This window comes from Microcaecilia unicolor, chromosome 1 (assembly GCF_901765095.1).
Source record: "Microcaecilia unicolor chromosome 1, aMicUni1.1, whole genome shotgun sequence".
Classification (NCBI taxonomy): domain Eukaryota; kingdom Metazoa; phylum Chordata; class Amphibia; order Gymnophiona; family Siphonopidae; genus Microcaecilia; species Microcaecilia unicolor.
Genome location: NC_044031.1, coordinates 685,591,862 through 685,617,129, shown reverse-complemented (window position 1 = coordinate 685,617,129; position 25,268 = coordinate 685,591,862). Strand labels below are relative to the sequence as shown.

The following is a 25,268-nucleotide window of genomic DNA, read 5'->3' as shown; positions in this document are numbered from 1 at the left end:
AACATAGTCTCTAGCCTCTTGAGGAGAGAAGTGCAATATGTTTACAATTGGCAAACTACATATCCCAAAGGACTCAACAAGGCTATTGATTGATGGGCGGTCACCCATTTGTAATTAGTTATTCAATCTTATAAAGCCTACTGCGCATGTACCGGCGTTCCGTCGATCTGAGTCGGGGCTGCTGACTGTTTTTCATTCGGCGGTCTTAATGTCAAGTAAGAAATAACTAATGGGTTAATTAATTTATTGTTTATAGGTTGAGATCCAACAGTATGGAGGGATATGGCTATGATCTTTATGGATTTTATATTGTAGATTCCGTTCTCCTGAGGATGCCAGCAGGCGAAACATGTGAACGCATGTTGAGAGCGTGAAGAGAGTTTGAAGAGAGAAGATGTGGAAACACTATGATTTATCACTATGTTGCATTTCAACACTAGCAGATAAAACAAGAAAAAAACAAATAATGAACTGAGTTGAAGTATATATGTGCAGCACATTCTACCCGGACGGCACCTAGCACTGCCAAGTTAAGTACCAGTACTTTTTCAGGATGGTAGTTTGTCTGAAGTATTAGATTTGAACATTAGTACTATTCTGGTAGGAAGGGAGGGCATGCGGTGCTATGATGCGGGTTGTGGTGCTGTGATTACAAGCTGCTCTATAGCTTAACTCATGCACCCAGTTCTGAGCACTGTTTAATTAATACTTATCCAGCTATATAGCTCACCACTAGTCACATAAGGTTTTTTTTTAAGGTACTACTGATTAAGGTACACTGTAGGTTTCTGTTTTACTGTTTATTGAGAAATATTTTGAGAAACCTTTCAATTTATAGGTCCCCAGATTATCTTTATTAAATTTTAACTGCCAGACCCTCGACCATTCTTCTAAGATTTGGAGATCCCTTCTTATCGTTTCTACTCCTTCCAGGGTATCCACTCTATTGGCTATTTTCATGTCATCCGCAAAAAGGCACACCTTTCCTTCCAACCCTTCAGCAATATCTTTCACAAATATATTAATCAGAATAGGCCCCAGCACCGACCCCTGAGGAACTCCACTGCTCACCTTCCTTTCATCCGAGCGGATTACATTTACCACCACCCTCTGCCACCTGTCGGTCAACCAGTTTCCTATCCAGTTCACCACTTTCGGTCCTAAATTCAACCCTTTCAGCTTATTCATGAGTCTTCTGTGGGGGATCATATCAAAGGCTTTGCTGAAACCCAAGTAGATTACATCTAGCACACGTCCTTCATCCAGTTCTTTGGTCACCCAGTCAAAGAAGTCAATAAGATTTGTTAGGCAGGATTTTCCTTTGGTAAAGCCATGTTGCCTCGGGTCCTGTAACCCGTCAGCTTCTAGAAAGTTAACTATCCTTTCTTTCAGAAGTGGCTCCATTATTTTTCCTACCACCGATGTGAGACTTAACGGTCTGTAGTTTCCCACTTCTTCCCTGTCTCCACTTTTGTGAAGAGGGACCACATCCGCTCGTCTCCAATTCCGCGGAACCTCTCCCGTCTCTAAAGATCTATTAAATACATCTTTAAGAGGGGACCCCAACAGGACCTTTCTGATGTGCAGTGACTACTGTCAAAATTTTCTTCTTCTCATTATATGTCAGACATGTGTCCTTCGTACTTATTGAGGACTCCACCCTCGGTTTTTTTGACCTGTCTGAACGTAGCCAATTTCCTACTATGGCAGGGGATATTGTTTTCATGTCTCAAAGTTTGGGTGTCTAATTATAGACCTATTGCCAATATCCCTATAATTTACAAAGGTGGCAGAGGGCTGGGTGGCAGAACAACTTCAGGGTTATTTGGAATTACACAGTCTGGCTTTCGTAGGGGCTTCAGCATGGAGACCTTATTGAGTTCTCTGCTTTCTGAAATTCATGAATCTTTGTCTTCAGGGCTGGAAGTTTTATTGATACAATTTGATTTACCTTCCGCTTTTGATCTAGTAGGACCATGAGTGTCTTTTGTATAGACTGGACCAAATAGGGATCACAGGGATGGTTTTAAATTGGTTCAGAGGTTGTTGTTTTTTTAATATGCTGGACCTATAGAGTAAGAACGGCAGAGGATGATTCAGCTCTCTGGAGCACACGGTGCAGAGTCCCGCAGGGATCTCTGCTTTCTCTTGTTCTTTTTATCTCATGATAAATCCCTCTCACTTGGGAGGGATTTATTAGAACTCAGGGTAAGCTTTTATTCCTATGCACACAATATTACTCTTAATTCCAGTATCACCTGATTTGGATAGCGCATTTAATACTGCTCATCACTGCGTTCTGACGGTACAAAATTGGGTACAATCTAATTGTTTCAAATTGTATTTGGAAAAAACTACAGTATTTTGGTTAGGTCTTCCACAGTTGAAGCCTATATAGTAGTCTCACTGTTCAGGATAATGATAGTCAGTTTGAGTCGGCTTTGAGAATTTTGGATGTGGTTTTGGATCTGGCCCTTACTATGGAAATACATGTTACCCAGTTGATGCATACTTTCATGTCCTATGCAAGGTTTGCAGTATTAGAAATAATTTTTTGTATGTCCATTTCAGCTTGTTGGTTCAGGCTTTGTTTTTACCTTTGGTTCATTACTGTAACCTTGGTTTTGCTGGATGTTCTCTGAAGCTGGTTAAGCAGCTGCGGACTTTACAGAATAGTGTGGCTGGGTTGATTTGTCAAGCAAAAAGCTTTGATAGAGACAGCAACCCCTTTACTGAAGGAATTGCATTGGCTTCCATTGCAAGCTCACATCTATTTTAAGGTTTGTACTTTGACTTTTAAAGTCCTTTATAAGCAATCCCCCCACCTGCATTAGTCGCTTTGTGCTTTTATCTGCAAGCGACCAATCTGTTCGTGTTTCTAATCAGGTGTTTCTACATTTTCCATCAATGATTTGTATAAAACATACGCTAAATTGCAACTGTCTACTATACTGCATCAATGTGCAACTTACTTCCTTCTAATGTTAGTCTTGAGAGAAATTATTCCTATTTTTGTAAGAAACTTAAGACTTATTTGTTTAAACAATTTCTGTGTTTAGGCCTTTGAGTTTCATGTATTTTACTATATATCCTAGAAACAGCAAGCCTTTTTTGTTGCCATCCACATAGAACCTCTCGTGGTATTCAGCAGAATGTAAGAATAAACATTGTTTTGTACTGTATTGTAAAGATGGCTAGCAGCGACACTTGCCTTGTGCAAAGTGAAATTCTACCATTAGGAAACCACCATGTCCAAAAACAATCCTGCCGTTACATTGTCAGCTGTGAAACTTTTGTTGGGTTCTCCTCCAAGGGATAGGCAAGCTAGTGCTAACCATAAAGAATCTCGAAGCACTAGATTTAACTGGTGCTCTTAGTTCTAAATTTTGCAAATGACATCATGAGCTTTGAATATTCCAATCAGATACAAGCACGTGAGGTACGTGATGACTCTTCCATGACACAGCTTCTTATGGGCGTCACGATAGTGCAAATATCTAGCACCATATGTACAGAAAAACACCAACTCACCAGGAATACATTTAATTAATGCAAAAAAATATTGTATTCATCTCTAACAAACTAACATGAAATGACACCGTTGGAGGCAGTCTGGGGCCTTGTAAGACTCTCTCTGGCTGCTAGGTAGCTGGCCTATTTAGAGTGGATAAAGATCACATGGAAACTTCTTAGGCCAGCAGAAGCTTGTGTCTACCTGGCACTTCTGTCATGAGTAAGCAAGTAAACAAAAAGAGAAAAAAAGTGGGTGAGGACCAAACACCAACACAGTGGTACGAAGAATAACTATTAACAAGTTCTTAAAATACAAACTCTGAAAAGAGAACGGACTCAACGCAGATCTGCGTTTTGGTTCAAAAGTGCCTGCTTCAGGAGTCAACAAATCAATGCCTGTAGTCAAATGTGAGCTTGTAACTAAGTAAGGATTCCTCTTCTCTGAACTTCCTCTGAAAAGTTTCTAACAAATCTTCTGGGTACTTCCTGAGCCAAGACTGAAGTCCCTGGGAGCTGCAAAACACAACCCCAGCCACCTTCTTCCCCTTTTGTTATGAGACTACTATTATCTGAGAACAAGAGTGCATCTCTTTTTTTTTTCTATGTAATAGCTAACTTCCCATGGTTACAAGGATGCTAAACCAATGCAGGTGTTGTCAGTGTCTCTATGAACACAGACACTAATTAACAGTAAAAGTCAATAGCAATGGGGTATCACCTTATGAACACTGATCACTATGGAGATGTACATCATGAACCCATTAAACAGAGAAGGGCAAAGCACTAGATTTCACTTAATTTTCTGGAAGGAAAAAGGCAACAACCAAAAGAGCATTGTAAGTCCAACAAACAATGAACACACTTTTGACTGCACTGAAGGAAGGTGATTTTCAGACGGCTGTCCTCGCTAGAGTTTCTAAGAGATTTTCTATTACATCATTCCACAAATGTAGGAGAGAGACAATATTTTTTCCCATTAGGCTGATAAGCAGTCTTGCTGTATGTAATCTTTTTCCTTAATATGTGTGCTTGTCTCCTTGTCTGAACAGTGATATTGACCCTTGACACCTTAGACATGACACTCTGAACTGAAAAGTTGGTAAGCACTGAATTGCTGTGACTGTTGGCACTACATGAGCCTTGGCGTGCTCTAACAGCTTCATCGATTTTCCTGTTTTCCACTCTGTACTGTATATTGTGCACAATTGTCCATCAACCCTACACAGACTTTAGTCTCTGCATTAAGGAAAGGCCTAAAAAAGGGCATGTTTTGTTCCCTTTCTCAGTCAGGTCTAGCAAGGAACTACTGTTTCCAAACTTCTGGCAGGAATGAGTCATAATAGACTTACCCCTAGAGTGCCATGGGGCCATTTCATCTACATATCACAACCCTTCTCATGGTTTGATGGGGCTAGACACTTTAGGACTATTCGTCTCATCTTTGTAATTGTATCTTTTTGGATAATGTCAAGCTTCCTGGGTCCTACATCTGCCTTTGCATTTAATAGTAGAGATTGGATTTTAAAGAGGGAGAGGTTTTTATGCCAAATTATCTACTTTATTAGACAAGTTAAAAGGTGCTGCAAGAGACAATCATCTTATCATCTAAGACTGTTTCTATGGAGGAGCACCAACCAGTCAGGTTTTCAGAATATCAACAATGAATATACTCAAGATTTACATCCGCTGCCACTACTGAAGGCACACTGATCTCATACATATTCACGGTAGATATTCTGAAAACCTGACTGGCTAATGCTTCCCCGGGACAGATTTGAGAACCACTTATGGTCACATTTATTCTGTCGCCTTTACTCCAAGCTGCCTCTCCAGTAATAACCACACACTGTCCCAGTGTCTACTCTCCCTACCGTGGGTGACTTGCTCTTGTAGTGACTGATGTGCTGCTGCAGGATGTCCAATGCCTTTGACTCGGAGCTGGATTTACAGCTGACACTGGGGCTGGCTCGGGACTTCTCTATGTCCTCACTCCCAGAAACTTTGTTCCCATAGGGGGAGAAGGAATAGCTGGAGGGCAGGTAGGAACCTGATAAAACAAAAAGAACTAGTAAAGCAACTTTATTTTTACTTCAAATTTATAATAAAGCAACTAATTGCAAAAACAACATATACAAACAGCACAGTTATAAATAATCCCATCCACCCTTCCCTCCTCCATATCCAAAGTCTATTTGAGACAGTCCCGACAAAGAGAGCATAACAGTATCAAAAAAAGATAGCATGAATAAAACGGGTAAAAATAAAGAGAGATATATAAAATAAGAATAAAGCTAGGTCCTAAACTTATACACATTGTGGAGAGACAAAGCAACGATACTTACCTGTAGCAGGTATTCTCCAAGGACAGCAGGCTATATATTCTCACATGTGGGTAATGTGGCCCGTGTTGCCCCAGTCCGGAGATTGTAACAAGCTTTCACAGAGCTCTTTGGAGTGCGATTCGCACTCCACCATGCATGTACGAGTGCCTTCCCGCCCGCTGCAAGAGCAAGGGACCAACAGTTCTATACTATTGCATACTATAAAACAGAATGAACTCCAAGGGGAGACAGGAGGGTATGTGAGAATGTATAGCCTGCTGCCCTCAGAGAATACTTGCTACAGGTAAGTATCTTCGTTTTCTCCGAGGGCAAGCAGGCTAATACTCTCACTTGTGGGGAATCCCTAGCTACCAGGCTCACTGAAACCCACAGTTAATGACGAAGTGCACCTCACCACAGCGAGGTCAGAACATAGATAAACCTGAATCCAGATGCAAATCATCTAAAGTCCAGACTGGGACAAAATAAAAATAAGCAAAGGCAGGAGGAGTTGGATTCTAAAACCCAAACAAACTCTACAGTGCCATCTACTGAAACCAACTGTTATGCCGGGCATGCTGCTGAAAGCATGCTACCTGTAGAAGTAAAGAGATGTGAATGTGTGGGATGAAGACTTTGTAGCAGTCTAACATAAGCCCCTGATGGAAACTGACGACGGAACCAGAGCTCAGACATTGCAAACCATTAGAAGAGCCTCCTGGGCAGCCCAGCCTGGGCGTAAGGAGAAGAAAATAAGTTGGTAACCAAGCAGAAATCATGTTTCTTCTGCTGCCGACCTACATCCAGTTGGGTTGAAAGGAAACAAAAAGCTTGGAAAAGCTTCCTTTGGTGCTTAGGCCAGTACAAGCAGAAAGACAAAACTTGCCTGTAGTCTAAGATGTGCAGCACACTCTTGCTAGCGGCATGAGACCATGGGAAGGATGTAAACAAGACTGTGAACTGATAGAGATTTTAAAAACCTGCACAACCTGTGGCAGGAATTGAGGGTGTGTGTGTAGAAGTATGCTATGGTAATGAAAATCAGGGTAAGGTGGAACCACCACCATGGTGAGCCAAAGGAACAGCCACTAGAAACAAGACTGCCCAGGCCAAGGACATCAAGAGGCAGGAAAAACAAACGGCTCAAAAGGAGCTTTGAATAAAAGGGAAGAAAGACTTTGTGGTCCCATAACAAAGACAAAGGTGTGACTGGGACTTTCACAAAAATCATCATCATGAATCAGATGGAAATATCCCTCAAATGACAATGAGAAGCACTGAAAATACAGTGGTGAACCTGAGTTAGGTTTCAAACAGAATTCAAAAAAAGAGAAGGTATGGGCATAGGGTTGTGCTGGACAAGAAAAAAGGGAGGGCGTCCAAGCCCCTCCTTCCCCACACAGTAACCAAAATACCTCCATCACTATAAAAAGAATCACCCCTTAGTGGAAGTTTTTCAGAAAACAGCAAGACTAAGGAGACACCCTCAGGAAAACGCAAGGAAGCTTACGTGAAGCCCTGAACATCCAGTCTGTTAGGTGAGGAGACTGGAGGAGGGGAATTAGAAGAAAACTCTCGTTCTGTGTGACGAGAGTTGGAAAATATTCCAAGTTCTATGATCCTCAGAAGCAGAAGTGAAGAAACCAGATTTGTCGGGCCCAGCAACAGCATGAAAAGTGACCTAATGAGTATGCAGCAAAACTCCAATGATCACAAAATAGGAGACAGGAAACAGATAAATTAAGGGTGTACTAAAATAAACCCCAGTCAGTCCAAAGACCCAGGAATTATCCATATGTACTGCCAAATAGCGACCGTTGCCGTGCACTGCAGCAGTCGATCATTCAGATAGAAAACATGTAAGCGCTGCACGAACTGTAAGACATTGAGTGAATACCCTGGGAACTGATGTGAGGCCAAAAAGCAGCTCGTGGTACTGGAAATGGAATGCCTCCAGTGAAAATCGAAGATATTTCTTGGGTATACACATCCGGTACATCCAAAAAGTAAACGAAATCACTGTCCTGAACCATGGAGAGTATGGTGGTCAGGGAAACCATCATGCAGTATACTTTGACAAGAAAGAAGTACAGGGCTGTTAGGCCCAGGAGAGAATACATCCTCCTGTCCTTCGCTGCCATCGAGAAGGACCTGGAAGAGAAGCCAAATCTTCCTCTCCTGGTGGTACAGATTAGACTATATGGGCCTTTAGAAATATGAGTAGTGTCTCCGCAAGGAGCTGCTTGAGGTGAGATCCGATGTGAGTCACCATCAGCAAAGTAAGTGATTTGGCCACAATGGCCTGATCCGAAACCCTGCAGCTTCTCCCCAACCAGTAGGTCAACAGAGCCAGGTACAGACACAGCAGGCATACTCTCCAGAGTGTGGAGTCAAGCACCATGGAGTGAAGAGGCAACTGAGGTCTATGAAAGCCAGAGGAGTTCCGAAATCAGTGCATGGAGGAGATGATCATGGGGAAGAGTGAAGCTAACAGTGGGGTTCCAATTCCATTCGAGAAGATCAGTAAGAGTGGTGGAGCAGGAATATCACAGCTCCTCGAGGAGGAAATTTGTAGTCCAAGGTCTCAAAGAGCTGAGTCCGATCCACCTCCAGAGGAACTGGAATGGCAGACACCAAGGCCTTGACAAAAGGAGGGAAAGAAAGGCATCCAGATGGGGATGTTCTCCGTTCCTATGAAGGGGAGGGGCCAGATGGTATTACCCATGAGGAAAAGCCCATAGTCTGCTATTGAGACAGACATGGGAAGCAACTGCTTGCTCTGGGATTTGTAGTATGGAATATTGTCACAATTTGGGTTTCTGGCAAGTACTTGTGACCTGGCTTGGCCACTGTTTGAAACAGGATACTGGATTAGATGGACCATTGGACTGACCCAGTATGGCTACTCTTATGTTTCTCTTCAAGAAGTACCTGGGATCCTCAGGTGACTCCCATACATCCCTCAACGGTGTCAGCCAGAAAATTCGAATGAGCGGGCTGAGACAGAACCTGCCTGTACCTTGAGGAACCATGACGCTGGGAGGGTGTCAGGGAGTGGACTGCAGTTTAGATTCCCACAAAAACTCCAGGCACTGACTTCGACCGATGTAAGCGGTGGTCAATGTCAATGCCACATGCAACACTGGCGGTCGAGAGGCATGGTAGGCGCAAGTACCTCCATTGGTAATGCACATTCCAGCCAGAAGCTCAAGGAGCAAGACCTGGGTGTGCCCACATGAGGGACTTTGGAAAAAAAAAGACTGCATTGGAGGCAAAAACACATAGTTACACTTTTTTTTTAAGCTATATTGAGAGCAAGAAGCCGGCAAAAGAATCGGTTGGGCCGCTAGATGACTGAGGGGTAAAAAGGGCACTTAGGGAAGACAAAGCCATAGCGGAGAGATTAAATGAATTCGTTACTTCGGTCTTCACCGAGGAAGATCTGGGACAGAAACTGGTGCCAGAAAAGATATTCAAAGCTGACAAGTCAGAGAAACTGAATGAAATCTCTATAAATCTGGAAGCTGTAATGGTGCAATTTGACAAACTGAAGAGCAGCAAATTGCCAGGACCACACAGTATTCATCCCGGAGTACTCAGAATTGAAAAATGAAATTGCAGAACTATTGTTAGTAATATGTAATTTATCTTTAAAATCAAGCATGGTACCAGAAGATTGGAGGGTGGTCAATGTAAAACCGATTTTTAAAAAAAGGTTCCAGAGGTGATCCGGGAAATTATAGACCAGTGAGCCTGATGTCGGTGCCAGGCAGACTATTATAAAAAACACAATTACAGAATATATTCAAAAGTATGGATTAATGAGACAAAGCCAACGTGGATTTAGTGAAGGGAAATCTTGCTTTACCAATTTATTAATTTCTTTGAAGGGGGTGAAAAACATGTGGATAAAGGTGAGCCGGTCGATATTGTGTATCTGGATTTTCCAAAAGCATTTGACAGAGTACCTCATGAAAGACTCCAGAGGAAACTGGAGAGTCATGGGATAGGAGCTGGTTTACTATTGTGGATTAAAAACTGGTTAAAAGATAGAAAACAGAGTAGGGTTAAATGGTCAGTATTCTCAATGGAGAAGGGTAGTTAGTGGGGTTCCCCAGGGGTCTGTTCTGGGACCATTGCTTTTTAACATATTTATAAATGATCTAGAAATGGGAGTAACTAGTGAGGTAAATTAAATTTGCTGATGACATAAAGCTACTAAAGTTGTTAAATCGCAAGAGGATTGTGAAAAATTACAAAAGGACCTTACGAGACTGGGAGAATGGGCATCAAAATGGCAGATGACATTTAATGTGAGCAAGTACTAAGTGATGCATGTGGGAAAAAGGAACCTGAACTATAGCTACATAATGGAAGGTTCGACATTAGGAGTCACCGACCAGGAAAGGGCTCTAGGAGTCATTGCTGATACGGTGAAACCCTTTGCTCAGTGTGCGGTGGTGGCTCAGAAAGCAAATAGAATGTTGGGTATTATTAGGAAAGGAATGGAAAACAAAAATGAGGACTTTACAATGCCTTTGTATCGCTCCATGGTGCGACTGCACCTCGAATATTGTGTGCAATTCTGGTCACCACATCTCAAAAAAGATATAGTAGAACTAGAAAGGTACAGAGAAAGGCGACGAAAATGATAAAGGGGATGGGTCGACTTTCCTATAAGGAAATGCTAAAGTGGCTAGGGCTCTTCAGCTTGTAGAAGAGACAGCTGAGGGAAGATATGAAAGAGGTCTATAAAATAATGAGTGGAATGGAACAGGTAGACGTAAATCATTTGTTTACTCTTTCCAAAAATACTAGGACTAGGGGGAACGTAATGAAGCTACAAAGTAGTAAATTTAAAACGAATCGGAGGAAATATTTCTTCACTTAACGTGTAATTAAACTCTGGAATTCGTTGCCAAATAATGTAGTAAAAGCAGTTAGCTTAGCAGAGTTTAAAAAAAGGTTTGGATAGCTTCCTAAAAGAAACGTCTATAAGCCATTACTAAAATGACTTGGGGAAAATCCACTGCTTATTTCTAGGATACACTGTCAAAATTGTGGTGGCGATAATTTACCAAACATATACAACCAATCAAATGGTAAAGTTCAATTAGTGCCAGATAGTCACAAGCTTAGTATGTTCTGGGGAAGTCTCATACAGTGACTAGGCAACTCATTTATCTTCAATTTGGTATGCCTGATCGCTGTGACAATTATAATCATAGACACCCCCAACCATCCGTAACTACTAAAAAAGGTAGTGACAGCAGCTGGCCTTGCTGAGTTTAAAGGGGGTCTGGACAGATTCCTGAAGGAAAAGTCCATTGATCGGTATTAAATTTGGGGTTTTTGCCAGGTTCTTGGGGCCTGGATTGGTCGCTGTCGGAGACAGAGTGCTGGGCTTGATGGACCTTTGGTCTTTTCCCAGCATGGCAGTGCTTATGCACTTATGTACTAACTGACCCAGAGACTGTGAGGAGAGAAGAAAAAAACATGTTCCCTCCTCACTGTGGAAAAAAAAAGAAACTGTTGGTCCCTTGCTCTTACGATAGGTGGGAAGGCACTTGCGCATACATGGTGGCGCACGACTCACGCTTTCTGTGAAAGCTTGTTACAAGCTCCGGACCTGGGCAGCTTGGGCCCCGTTACCTACATGTGAGAACATTAGCTTGCTTGTCCTCAGAGAATAGGTATACAGTATGTACAATAACCCCTAGAAGTAAAGTGAACATCAATGACATTATGTATGTGCAGACCTTACAGTATACCATTCTACAAAAGGGTTCTAGACCTTATTAAAAGAATCTAAATGTTCCTGCCTAATTGCAGTAAGTTTACACATAAAATATACATGACAGAGATCATGTCTCAAAATATCATATTGTGGGAGTGCCCAAGTTCTCCAATTGCTATTTCAATTCACATCAGATCAGCTTAGTTCAAATAGTTCTATTTGTTTTGACCCAGTACTTTCCTCTTGTACCTTAAAAAAGCAGCCTCCACCTCCCACTCCAGTGGGCTTAAGTAAGCAAGATACAGGGTGGCCTGGCAGAAAAACAGTCGTAAATAGGACTGGGACCAGGCATCAGAAGCTTTCATTCAAAACCCCCCTGTGGTATCATCCTTATTTTATCTCTTTTCCAATGTATTTAGCCCAGCCACTACAACAACATCCCCCTCCTCAGGCCATGCTCTATGGCTCCTTCTGGAATTTTGCCATTTGGTGTCACTATTGTGTAAGAAGTATGATTCCTCTCCAGCTCCCCCTCTCACCCCTGCAGCTTCCCCAGCCCTACAGCAGAATGCTTGAGCCAGGGATCATGTACATGGCAGTGCTAAGGAATGAGCCACCAGGGTTTTCATTTCTGTCCTGGCAGTTTCCTTTTTGGCCAACAGCGCCATGGCTTTCACTCACAAATCTTTGGGTATTTCCTGTACTCTTATATTCTTCCCTAGCCAGCCACTGTAATGCCCACCCTACAATTCCTTGTGGAATAGAGCATGCTAGTTCCAGCCAACGGGTGTCACTGCTAAGCAATGTCCGAAATCCCCTTCCGCTGAAGACCTGTGAACACAGTTCCCAGAGAGCGAAACTTGGGTCTTCTGCATGACATTGCTCCATCGGGTCAGTTCAGTATTTTGAAGTTACTGAATACATATCCTACTCAGCCATTCCCCACCATTATGAATCTAAGAAAACTGCCAATTGATTCTGATCAGAACCCCATGTAGGCACCACACTGATATACACATCAGGTATGAATACAATATGAAGGACTTAAAAGTGAAATCAAACAGAATTTTAGGCATGTTTGGCAAAAAGTGGGATTGCCTAATGCTTAAGGCTGTATCTGTCTATCTATATGTCTTGGGCAAGAAAAAGTTTCTGTTTAAGTATCGGGTAGTTGGGATCAGGGTTCTTCAGAGAAGCACAGAGGCCAAGGCCAAGGCAACCATGATGGTTCCCTGAGGACAGCTACACACATATGGAGGGAGGGGGAGAGAGAGAGGCCTCCCAGGCTGGGAGAAATAGAAGCATGGCTAAACATTCCTGAGTACTGTAAATATCTCCTTCATAACTGAGCCACCCTACAATCGTACTGGAACAAGCAGTCATGCTGATGACACCAGGGGTTTTGTTTTTTTTGCAGGTGCTACGGCGGCGTTGATTAGTACATTAGCTTATTCTTTTGGGGGCACCACAGTTTAATTCTAAAATCTGGGAGCAATTTTTAAACTGGCCCCATTACTGTACGTATAGGGTGGAACACAAAGTGTATTTTTAACTGTATTGAATGAGAGTAATTCGCAGATACTCAACTGATGCATGAAATAGCTTTGAACTTTCGGCTTAAAATCATTATTTTAGCTCCTCATAAGTAGCCAGGAATTATATTTCTATTTAAGATAATAGTTTTCATCTGACGGACATAACTAAGGGTCCTTCTGACACAATCTGTAAGAATTTTTACCTCCTCCTTAAAAGAAGTATTCTCTTCCTCTTGATGTGGACTTTGTTATTGCTCAATATGATTGACTTTTGTTTATTGATATCTGTATTATTTGTGTTTTTGCTTACTGTATACAATTATGAGAAGCAATTCAAAAAAAAAAAATCCCAATGTCCTCAGTTTCATTATTGCCCTCAGAATTCCTGTAAATTATGCTTGTCCCCACTTTCTTTGTGAGGTTTACTCTATTGGCACTACATACCTGGGTAGTTCTGCATCATGACTGCTCCCATGCCACGATAGCTGGGGTGATTGGGGTCATACGCCTGGCTGTATGAGTAACCGTGCATATAAGGGATGTAGGACTGGTGCTGAGTAAGTGGAGACGAGACAGGGACATGGACATTGGGTCTGGGGTCCTTCCCTAATAGGCGAGGGTCTTCCGAGGAAGGCAGCTTGCTGTCTGTGCTTGTACTTTCTTTCCCATCCTCCTTGGAGGCAGGATCTTTGCTTCTACTCCTCTCTTCCTTCAACTTCCTGTCCCTCTCCTCCTTCCATCTCTCGTCCTCTGCCTTCAGCGTGTCTGAGTACTTGGGATAGACATAAGTCCACATCCGAGATTCTGCTTCCTGAGACAACCGATCCAAATAGAAACAAACGGACATTATTATATATTAGGTCCAACATCTCTAGTCACCACAAAATTCAACATCACCATCATCATAATGCATTAGATAAATAAGTGAAAATGTATATTAATAGTGCTTTATATTCTGACAGAATCCCAGTACAACTGACAAACTGAAATTACTTCAGAACAGTACATGTTGCCAGGCACAACGGTGTCAGTACTTCATACTGATTTCCTCAGTAGTTATGACTATCCATCTACAGAGAAGTGAAGTCTTTCACTCCTCTATGCTTCTTGGGGTAACAGGGCGACCTCTTGTGGTACTGAGAAGCGTAACCTAAGGTCTCCCTTGGAGGAAAGGACCTCAATACATGAACAACTTCTCTGATACCATCAGTATACCTTAGACACCCTTTATCACACTGTTCAGGGGCTTGGCAACCATTATAAAAACAAAATGTGTACAATTTCTGCATGGATTTTAATAGACAAAGGAAAACTGTCAAGGGAGAAAAACACCACCATCCAAGCACACAGAATCCATATCTCAGCATTAAGTATTGTTATCTATTTAGTCTTTTGGCTTTTTCTTCATTTTAAGAGCATTACAGTCATTGTTTGGCACATTGCAACTACAAGTTTAAAAACCTGGTACTGTCCCATATGAGAACAAGACCAAAAGGAAAGCTATTTGCTTTGGAAAACAGAAACAGACACTGCCAACACAGTGAGGGAGAGACAGACAGAGAAAGAATGAATAAATTTAAGAGTTTACCTGTCGGTACCAAAGCACTGGATCCAAGGCAGACTGCCTGCTACACTCTGACACTTGTTTACATTCAGATGTCTCTTTACCTAAATGGCCGCTGCCCTCACTCAGTTTTACCTTAAGCCCCTCAGCCTGCTGGCTCTGTAATTTTGAAGAGTCCTCCAGCTTAGGGATTATCACTGACTTGGCTACATCTGCACCACCAGGTTCTTTAGCCTTACTTGGTCCCGATTTGACAAGGTCTGTAAGACTGGGGGCCTTGGTGAGAGTCGGAGGAACTGACGACTTGTGCTTCCATTCCTCCTTAAGAGCAGTTTCCCGTTCCCTCATCCCAAGTTCAGCCTTCTTCTCCACACCTCGCTGTTGCTCCAGATTTTGCCTCTGTTTCTGCTGTTCTTCAAACTGCTGCCGATATGCAGGGTTGGTGCTCAGCAGGTGGGCATGATAGCCTTGGTCACTGTAGCCATATGGAGGTACGTAAGCATACTGGTTGTAGTACAGTGACTGCATGTACATGTTTGGGCGTTGCTGGATCACAGATGGTTGTTGGCTTGAGTTTCCAAGTTCAGCTTTCTTCTCTTCAGGACCTTCAGGTTTGGCCTTGGCCTCTGCAACTTCCTGGTCATCATCTTTTTTGACCTTCAAAGGCTGACCCTCCACAGCAGCTTGGTTGCTGGGATTCAAGTTCCCAGGACTTGACTGTGCATAATTAGGAGAGTAATAGGCTTCAAAGCTCTGATAATAGGGAGAGTCTTTACTCTGGGGTTGGGAAGGAAAAAGCGGTTTCTTAGGACCTTCCTTGACCACCTGATCAGTCTCTTTTGACTTCACACTTTCCATTTTTCCCTCTCCGTCTTCTCCAGCATCAGAAATATCAGAGTAGGCTGGGCTATTGGTTTTTACAGATGCTGCTTCTGCCCCATTTTGGGTTACTACATGTAGCGGAGTCATGGCTTGGCCTGAGTTAGGATTTTCCAACCTGTTGGACCCTCCAATAGAGGGACTTGGTGCATTATCTGTGAAGCTGTAGATTTTGTCAGCCTCAGCTTTGATGCTAGCCAGCCGACTCTGGTGGGGATCAGAAGAGCCATTGAGAAGACCTTCCCCTTTAGTCCCAAGGTCTGCTGATGAGTCTCTATAGGGGCTTTTGCCATCTTCTGGTCTACCAACTTTGCTTTGCACTGTTGGGGTTTCAGTTTCCTTGGACTCTTTTTTTTTCTTGTCTTTCTTTTTCTTATCCTTGGCAGGAGTCAAAGCAGGGTTGACAGTGGAAGGCTCTCCCATTACTGTGGGCTTTGGCTGAATAGGCTTGAGCTGAGGGCTAGTAGGCATGGCTTGAACTAAAGTGGTAGTCAAACCTGTGGACAACCCAGGGCTTGAAGCAGTGAATGTTGTTGCCTGAATCGTGTACATTTGCTGGGGAGCAATTGCTGGAGCTATGGGTCTAGCTGATTTCACACTTTTAGAAGGAATTTTGTCTGGCTTGGAGCTACTGTTGCTACTTGATTTTTTCAACATGTCTTTATCGACAGATCTCTTCTCTAGGGAATCAAAGTCATCATTGCTGGTATCATCAGCCAATGATGGACAATCCTCTGAGCCATCATTAGAGAGTGCTCCAGGGTCCAAGTCCCCCTCCCCACCAATCTTCTTCTTGCTGGGTACTTTAGCACTGAATTTACTTGTCGGAGAGGGGCTGTGAGGCTCCAAGAGACGACCTTTAGGAGTAGTTGATCGAGCTGGTGAGAGAGAGCCCTTCTGAGAGATAGTGGATCCATTACAGCTCACGATGTCCGCATGAAGGGAAAGCTCTTCCCCATATTCACTGTCTACATCTGCTTCTGGCTTGCTGTCATCATCTGTATGTGCATGAGCCTGGTGGTACTTAAGTCCATTTATGTGTTTGTATTTTTTGTTACAGTTTGGGTGGGGGCAGTCTATGAGAACTGGTGAAGGGCAATTTCTATCCAAGACAAGTGTCTCCACTTTGATGGCTGTAAGTGGTATAGGCACTGGAATGGGTGCAGGGGGCATAGCAGCTGAACCTGTTGAGTTGGTACGCACTCGCTTGGTCCCCTTTGAGTCTTCTGAGCTGGAATTCAGCTCCATATCAGAGAGGGGCTTATTTTTTCGTTTGCTCGCAGAAGAAGGGCTAGCTTTGACATCCTCCGCAGTGTTGTTGGGAGGAGTACGGTGATCTGAAGAGTTCTGACTCCCCCGACGTCCCTTGCTGTTGGCCCCTGCCCGGGTCTTGCTGCTATTGCTGGTCCCTTTGTTTTCTGAGGTTGTTGTGGTATCGGTCACAGGGGTGTTGCTGCTTGGGCGCATTCGTTTGCCCCTTCCACGGCCATTCCGCATCTCTAAGTCACTTGTGGGTGAGTCACAGAACCTAAGGCAAGGCAAAACAAAACAGATGTACTGTTAAAAAAGTACAGCTTAGAATTCTTATCCAAAGGTTATTTCATGTTCACAGTATGATTTTTATCTTTGCAGATGATGCCAAAATGAATTTGGCTTTTCCTATTACAGATGAAGCAACTTGAGACACTCCTGTCTGTTTATGGCAAGGTTCTCATCAAGCTACTTTCAACTCAAGAGTGACTTAGCTCCATGGTTCATGCATTCAAACAATGCACAGGGTGTTGTGGAAACTCCCTGATCTGTGAATGAGATAACATTGCCTGATCAAAGGTACACCACAGTACTTGCATTGCAAATTACTAGGTGCTAACAGATGTACCAGTGTGAGACAGACCATGAAGAGACCTGAGAGTAGTTTAGTGATCCAAACGCATAACATTTCTGATTAGGGCCCGCCTTAGGAGGTGGCAAACAGGCAGTTGCCCTGAGAGGCCTAGTATGAAAATGGCTTTGTGGCCTCCTTCCCAGTTTCTGCCCTGGGCCCCTGTACGTTTAATACTGCCCCTGATTCCGACCATGTTAATACAGAGACACCTAAGAGAGGACCTTAGTACTGTGCATTCTTTTTTTTTTTTTTAGAGAATTTTTACTTTTTATTGGTAAAAAAAAATTGTTTAAAATCAATGGCAAACTGTCCCATCAGAGTGGATGCTCTGCCATGCCAAGGAGCTACTAAAAAAAAAATTCAGATGAACAAGTATAAAGGAGCCTAGCTCCAGTTCGAGGGCTGCAGACATGACTGGTTTTCAGGATAACTACACTATGAAAATTGATCTGGTTCTTGGAATAAGCATATATCAAACTATCCATTGCAAATATCCTGAAAGCCAGGCTTGTTTGCAGCTGTTAGGATCTGAGTTACGCATCTCTGCCCTATCTGTCTGGAACCCACCGGAAACCTGTCACAAAACCAGAGGATGCAATGAATAAAGGTCAAATGATTGATTAAATCATGGAATTAAAATTTGCAACAATTTTCCCCACTCTAGTGAGTTTTTAATTAGTTAAACTGACTCATATACTGACATGTACAAATCCAGAAAAACCATGCAAGAAATTTCTCCTGATCTTAGCTCCTTTCCCTCCCAACAACACTGTAATGTAAATGTTGATAAAATGAATGTCTCAGATATTCAGATAAAGTAACTTGGCAGCGCATACTTGTGGTCTTAAGTGAGGAAAAGCAGCCAGCTTTGCATTTCCTCCTGTGTCTCATCGATGGCCAGATCTTCACAACCAGTGCCAGAGAAGCACTCTAAAGACACAATATCACAAAAACTTGAATACTACCACTCAATGTTTACTGCAGATACCTACCCTCAGAAAACTTGTTGAAGCTTATCACAAGACTAGTCTAAGATCAATGTCACTTTATGTACAGGGACAAAATGTTATGTTACACTGAACTTCTATTCTGCAAATGCCTTAACAGTTCTGTGCGGATTATGCAAATTCAAGATGACTGGATAAAACAAAACATACCAGGAATTGCATCTGCAAAACACAATCTAATTTTCCTAGTAATACATATTTATTAAATAAAAATGTTTTCAAGGTTTTCCTAAACACTAAATCAGGACATTACTGAATCTTGGTAGTGAGTTCCATGCAGCTAGATTCTGCTCTAAAAGGATGTCCATCCAGGGGAGTATTTCAGGAGGGATGGCAATGTGTAGAATAGTGTTTCACGGCTTTTATGGCCTCTTACAAACCAGTTGTAGTTTGCATACAAAATAGGTGTATGGACAGATGGCACATACTTACACATGCATGCATGGCAGGTGGGGGGACGGGCAGAGTGAGGGAGGATTTGCACTTCTGTACACACTTTATAACACATGTGCATATAAGCTTGTTCTTTCTGGTCTGGGTGTAAATTTGTGTATCTGCTCTCACTGGGTGGCTTTCCACTTTTGCACACATTTTTTATCACAAAGGTACATGAGAGCCTTGTCCTTTCTGGCCTGGGTGTAAGTGTATGTACCAGGTGACTTGCCTGCCTGGTACGAAGGTGGTGGACCTCATGCATCACCTAGATATGATTTTAGATAGTGCTGGGGAGGAGCCTGCTGTCTTGGTACATGTAGGTACCAATGACATAGAAAAATGTAAGAGGAAGGTTCTGGAAGCCAAATTTAGGCTCCTGGGTAGAAAACTGAAATCCAGATCCTCCAGGGTAGCAGGCCACAAGAGGCAGCAGAGCTCCAGAGTCTGGATGCGGTGGATGAGACAATGGTGCAGGGAGGAGGGGCTTAGATTTGTTAGGAACTGGGCAACACTCTAGGGAAGGATGACCCTATTCCAAAAGGAGTGGGACCAGGCTGCTGGCATTGGCATTTAAAAAGGAGATAGAGCAACTTTTAAACTAGAAACTAGGGGAAGGCTGACAGTCGCTCAAAAGTGCATGGTTCGGAATAAGGTATTTTTCAAAGATATCACTGAAACAGGGAAGATAGGGCATCCCAATAGTGAGGTTGCAATAGAGAACATAGTAGACCAGGTGTCTTTAAATAAAAAGCAGACAGATTTTCAAGATTGCACATTATCACTGTCAACTGCTGCGCAAGATATAACTAGGAAAAACATAGTTTGAAATGTCTATATGCAAATGTCAGAAGCCTAAGAAATAAAAATGGAGAGGTAATGAAAAAATAGATATAATAGGCATTTCTGAGACCTGGTGGGAGGATAACCAGAGGGACACTGTCATACCAGGATACAAATTATATCGCAGTGATAAGAGTTGATCAAATTGGTGGAGGGGTAGTATATTAAGGAGGGCCTTGAATCGAACAGACTAAAAATTCTACAGGACACGAACATCTCATGGAATCCCTATGAATTGAAATTCCATGTGTAAAGGGGAAAAGTGGAGTGGAGGAGTGGCCTAGTAGTTAGGGTGGTGGACTTTGGTCCTGAGGAACTGAGTTTGATTCCCACTTCAGGCACAGGTAGCTCCTTGTGACTCTGGGCAAGTCACTTAACCCTCCATTGCCCCATGTAAGCCGCATTGAGCCTGCCATGAGTGGGAAAGCGTGGGATACAAATGTAACAAAAAAATAAAAAAAAGGGATAGTGAACTACCATCCACCTGGTCAGGATGAAGAGACAGATGTAGATATGTTATCAGAAATTAGGAAGGCTAAAACTGGAGAACACGATAATAATGGGTGATTTCAATTATCCCAATATTGACAGGATAAATGTAACATCATGGAATGCTAGAGAGGTGAAATTCCTTGATGGAATCAAGGACTGCTTTATGGAGCAGCTGGTTCAGGAGACAATAAGAAGAGGAACAATTCTAGACCTAGTCTTTAGTGGAGTGAATGATCTGGTGTAGGAGGAACCACTTGATAAAAGTGATTATAAAATGATCAGATTTGATATAAGCTCTGGAGTAAGTATACGCAGGAGTTAGCATTTAACTTTCAAAAAGGAGACTATGATAAAATGAGAAGAACGGTGAAAAAAAAAAGATCAGCTGCGGTCAAAAATTTACATCAGGCCAAATATATTCCATATATTAAAAAAGGAGGAAGGAAGACCAAACGAAAGCTGACAAGGTTAAAAAGTGAGGTGAAAGAAGCTATTAAAGCTAAAAGAAAATCCTTCAGAACATGGAAGAAGGATCCAAATGAAAATAAAAGGAAACAGCATAAAGAATGGCAAGTCAAATGCAAGCACTGCTAAGGAAGGCAAAGAGAGACCTCGAAAAGAAGATTGTGTTGGAGGCACAATCGCATAGTAAAACTTTTCTAGTTATATTAAAAGCAAGAAGATGGCAAAAAGAATCTGTTGGACCTCTAGGTGACTGAGGGGTAAAAGGGGCAATCAGGGAAGACAAGGCCACAGCAGAGAGATTAAATGAATTCTTTGCTTTGGTCTTCACCGAGGAAGATGTGGGAGAGATACCGGTGCCAGAAATGGTATTCAGTGCTGACAAGTCATAGAAACTGAATCAAATCTCTGTAAATCTGGAAAATGTAAAGGGGCAATTTGACAAATTGAAGAGAAGCAAATCACCAGGACTGGATGGTATACATCCCAGAGTATTGATAGAATTGAAAAATGAACTTGCGGAAATATTGTTAGTAATATGTAATTTTATCTTTAAAACCGAGTGTGGTACAGGAAAATTGGAGGGTGGCCAATATAATACCGATTTTTAAAAAGGGTTTCAGAGGTGATCCGGAAAATTACAGACCGGTGAGCCCAACGTCGGTGCTGGGCAAAATGGTACAGACTATTATAAAGAACAAAATTACAGGGCATATTCAAAGCATGGATTAATGAGACAAAGCTAACATGGATTTAGTGAAGGGAAATCTTGCTTCACCAATCTACTACATTTCTTTGAAGAGGTGAACAAACATGTGAATAAAGGTGAGCCGGTCGATATTATGTATCTGGATTTTCAAAAAGGCAATTGACAAAGTACCTCAAGAAAGACTCCAGATGAAACTGGAGAGTCATGGGGTAGGAGGTAGTGTTCTACTGTAGATTAAAAACTGGTTAAAAGATAGAAAACAGAGAGTAGGGTTAAATGGAGAAGGGTTGATAGTGGGGTTCCCGCTGCTTATTAACATATTTATAAATGATCTATTTATGGGAATAACTAGTGAGGTAATTAAATTTGCCGATGACACAAGTTATTCAAAGTTGTTAAATCACAAGAGGACAGTGAAAAATTGCAAGACAACTGGGATGCTGGGCACCCAAATGGCAGATGTTTAAAGTGAGCAAGTGCAAAGTGATGCATGTGGGAAAGAGTAACCCGAACTACAGCTACATGATGCAAGGTTCCATATTAGGAGTCATCGACCAGGAAAAGGATCTAAGAGTCATCACTGATGATACATTGAAACCCTCTGCTCAGTGTGCAGCAGCGGTGGTGGCTAAGAAAGCAAATAGAATGAAAAACTAAATTGAGGACACTATAATGCCTTTGTATCACTCCATGGTGTGACCACACCTCGAATATTGTGTTCAATTCTGGTCGCTGCCTCTCAAAAAAGATATAGTGGAATTAGAAAAGGTATAGAGAACAGCAATGAAAATGATAAAGGGGATGGGAAGATTTCCCTATAAGGAAAGGCTGAAGCAGCTAGGGCTCTTCAGCTTGGAGAAAAGACGGCTGAAGGGAGATATGACAGAGGTCTATAAAATACTGAGTGGAGTGGAACAGGTAGACGTGAATAGCGAAGATACTTACCTGAAGCAGGCATTTTCCGAGGACAAGCAGACTGATTGTTCTCACATGTGGGTCGGCGTCCACAGTGGCCTGAGGAACGGAGATTTTCCAGCAAAATCTTCAAAACCTTTGCGACAGCCAGTAGAGTGCGGAACGGACACACAACGCATGTGTGGCCATCTTCCCGCCCGCCCGCGTCCATTCCCGCCTCAGTTAAATGAAAAGCAAATAAAGCAGAACACAACAACTCCAAAGGGGAGGAGGGCGGGTTGGTGAGAACAATCAGCCTGCTGTCCTCAGAGAATACCTGCTACAGGTAATTATCTTCACTTTCTCCGAGGACAAGCAGGCTGCTTGTTCTCACATGTGGGGTATCCCTAGCCCCCAGGCTCACTCAAAACAATAAAGAAAGGTCAATTGGGCCTCGCAACGGCGAGGACATAACTGAGATTGACCTACGAAGAAACAGCTGAGAGTGCAGCCTGGAACAGAACAAAAATGGGCCTAGGGGAGTGGAGTTGGATTCTAGACCCCAAACAGATTCTGCAACACCGACTGCCCAAACCGACTGTCGTGTTGGGTATCCTGCTGAAGGCAGTAATGAGTTGTGAATGTGTGGACTGATGACCACGTCACAGCCTTGCAAATCTCTTCAATAGTGGCTGACTTCAAGTGAGCCACTGATGCTGCCATGGCTCTAACACTATGAGCCGTGACATGACCCTCGAGAGTCAGCCCAGCTTGGGCATAAGTGAAGGATATGCAATCTGCTAGCCAATTTGAAATGGTGCGTTTCCCGACAGTGACTCCCTTCCTGTTGGGATCAAAAGAAACAAACATTTGGGCGGACTGTCTGAAGGGGCTTGTCCGCTCCACATAGAAGGCCAATGCTCTCTTGCAGTCCAATTGTATGCAACTGACGTTCAGCAGGGCGGGTATGAGGATGGGGAACAAATGTTGGCAAGACAATTGACTGGTTCAGATGGAACTCAGACACCACCTTCGGCAAGAACTAAGGGTGCGTGCGGAGGACTATTCTGTTATGATGAAATTTAGTATAAGGAGCATGGGCTACCAAGGCATGGAGCTCATTGACTCTATGAGCAGAAGTAACCGCCACCAAGAAAATGACCTTCCAGGTTAAGTACTTCAGATGGCAGGAATCCAGTGGCTCAAAAGGAGGTTTCATCAGCTGGGTGAGGACGACGTTGAGAACCCATGACACTGGTGGAGGTTTGGTGGGGGGCTTTGACAAAAGCAAACCTCTCATGAAGCAAACAACTAAAGGCTGTCCTGAGATAGGCTTACCCTCTGCACGATAATGGAAAGCACTAATTGCACTAAGATGAACTCTTACGGAGTTGATCTTGAGACCAGACTCTGACAAGTGCAGAAGGTATTCAAGCAGGGTCTGTGTAGGACAAGAGCGAGGATCTAGGGCCTTGCTGTCACACCAGACGGCAAACCTCCTCCACTTAAAAGACTAACACTTCTTTGTGGAATCTTTCCTGGAAGCAAGCAAGGTTCGTGAGACACCCTCAGAAAGACCCAAGGAAGCGAAGTCTACCCTCTCAACATCCAGGCCTTGAGAGCCAGGGACTGGAGGTTGGGATGCAGAAGAGCCCCCTCGTTCTGAGGGTTGGAAAACACTCCAATCTCCACGGTTCTTCGGAGGACAACTCCAGAAGAAGAGGGAACCAAATATGACGCAGCCAAAAGGGCGCAATCAGAATCACGGTTCCGTGGTCTTGCTTGAGTTTCAGCAAAGTCTTCCCCACCAACGGTATGGGAGGATACGTGTACAGAAGGCCTGCCCCCTAATGAAGGAGAAAGGCATCTGATGCTAGCCTGTTGTGGGCCTGAAGTCTGGAACAGAACTAAGGGAGCTTGTGATTGAGCAGAGTGGCAAAAAGATCCACCGAGGGGGTGCCCCACTCTCTGAAGATCTTGCGTACGACGCCCGAGTTGAGCGACCACTCGTGAGGTTGCATTATCCTGCTCCATCTGTCGGCCAGACTGTTGTTTATGCCCGCCAGATTCGTGGCTTGGAGAAGCATGCTGTGCTGGCGTGCCCAAAGCCACATCTGGACGGCTTCCCGACACAGGGGGTGAGATCCGGTGCCCCCCTGCTTGTTGACATAATACATGGCAACCTGGTTGTCTGTCTGAATTTGAATAATTTGGACAGCCGATCTCTGAAAGCCTTCAGAGCGTTCCAGATCGCTCGCAGCTCCAGGAGATTGATCTGAAGACCTGATTCCTGGTGGGACGAAGCTCCCTGAGTGTGGAGCCCATCTACAAGTGCTCCCCACCCCAGGAGAGATGCAACCGTGGTCTGCACTTTTTGAGTCTGAGGAATCTGGAAGGGACGTCCCAGGGTCAAATTGGATTGAATTGTCCACCACTGAAGGGAACTGTGAAAATCGGTGGACAGCTGGATCACATCCTCTAGATTCCTTGCAGCTTGATACCACTGGAAAGCTAGGGTCCATTGAGCAGATCTCATGCGCAGGCGTGCCATGGGCGTGACATGAACTGTGGAGGCCATATGGCCGAGAAGTCTCAACATCTGCCGAGCCGCGATCTGCTGAGATGCCCTGGCCATGGAAACGAGAGACAGAAGGTTGTCTGTCCTCATCTCGGGGAGATAGGCCCGAGCTGTCTGAGAGTCCAGCAGAGCTCCTATGAATTCTAGTTGTTGAACTGGAAGAAGGTGGGACTTTGGGTAATTGATGACAAACCCTAGTAGCTCCAAGAGTCAAATAGTCATTTGCATGGACTGTAGAGCTCCTGCCTCAGAGGTGTTCTTCACCAGCCAATCGTCGAGATAAGGGAACACATGCACTCCCAGTCTGCGTAGCGATGCTGCAACCACCGCCAGGCATTTTGTAAATAACCTGGGCGCGGAGGCAAGCACAAAGGGCAGCATATAATACTGAAAGTGCTGTGTTCCCAGACGGAATCG

General features: G+C 43.4%; 1 protein-coding gene across 1 annotated transcript in view; it reads right to left on the bottom strand.

Moving 5' to 3' along the window:
• ZNF609 (zinc finger protein 609) overlaps positions 1-25,268 on the bottom strand; it is a 431,776-nt gene that overhangs the window by 25,183 nt on the left and 381,325 nt on the right. Inside the window, exons 5-7 of the mRNA XM_030188106.1 lie at positions 14,695-17,077; positions 13,551-13,917; positions 5,385-5,560 (exon numbers count right to left, since the gene is read on the bottom strand). Coding sequence (XP_030043966.1) covers positions 5,385-5,560; positions 13,551-13,917; positions 14,695-17,077 — 2,926 coding nt within the window. The remainder of the gene's footprint in view (positions 1-5,384; positions 5,561-13,550; positions 13,918-14,694; positions 17,078-25,268) is intronic.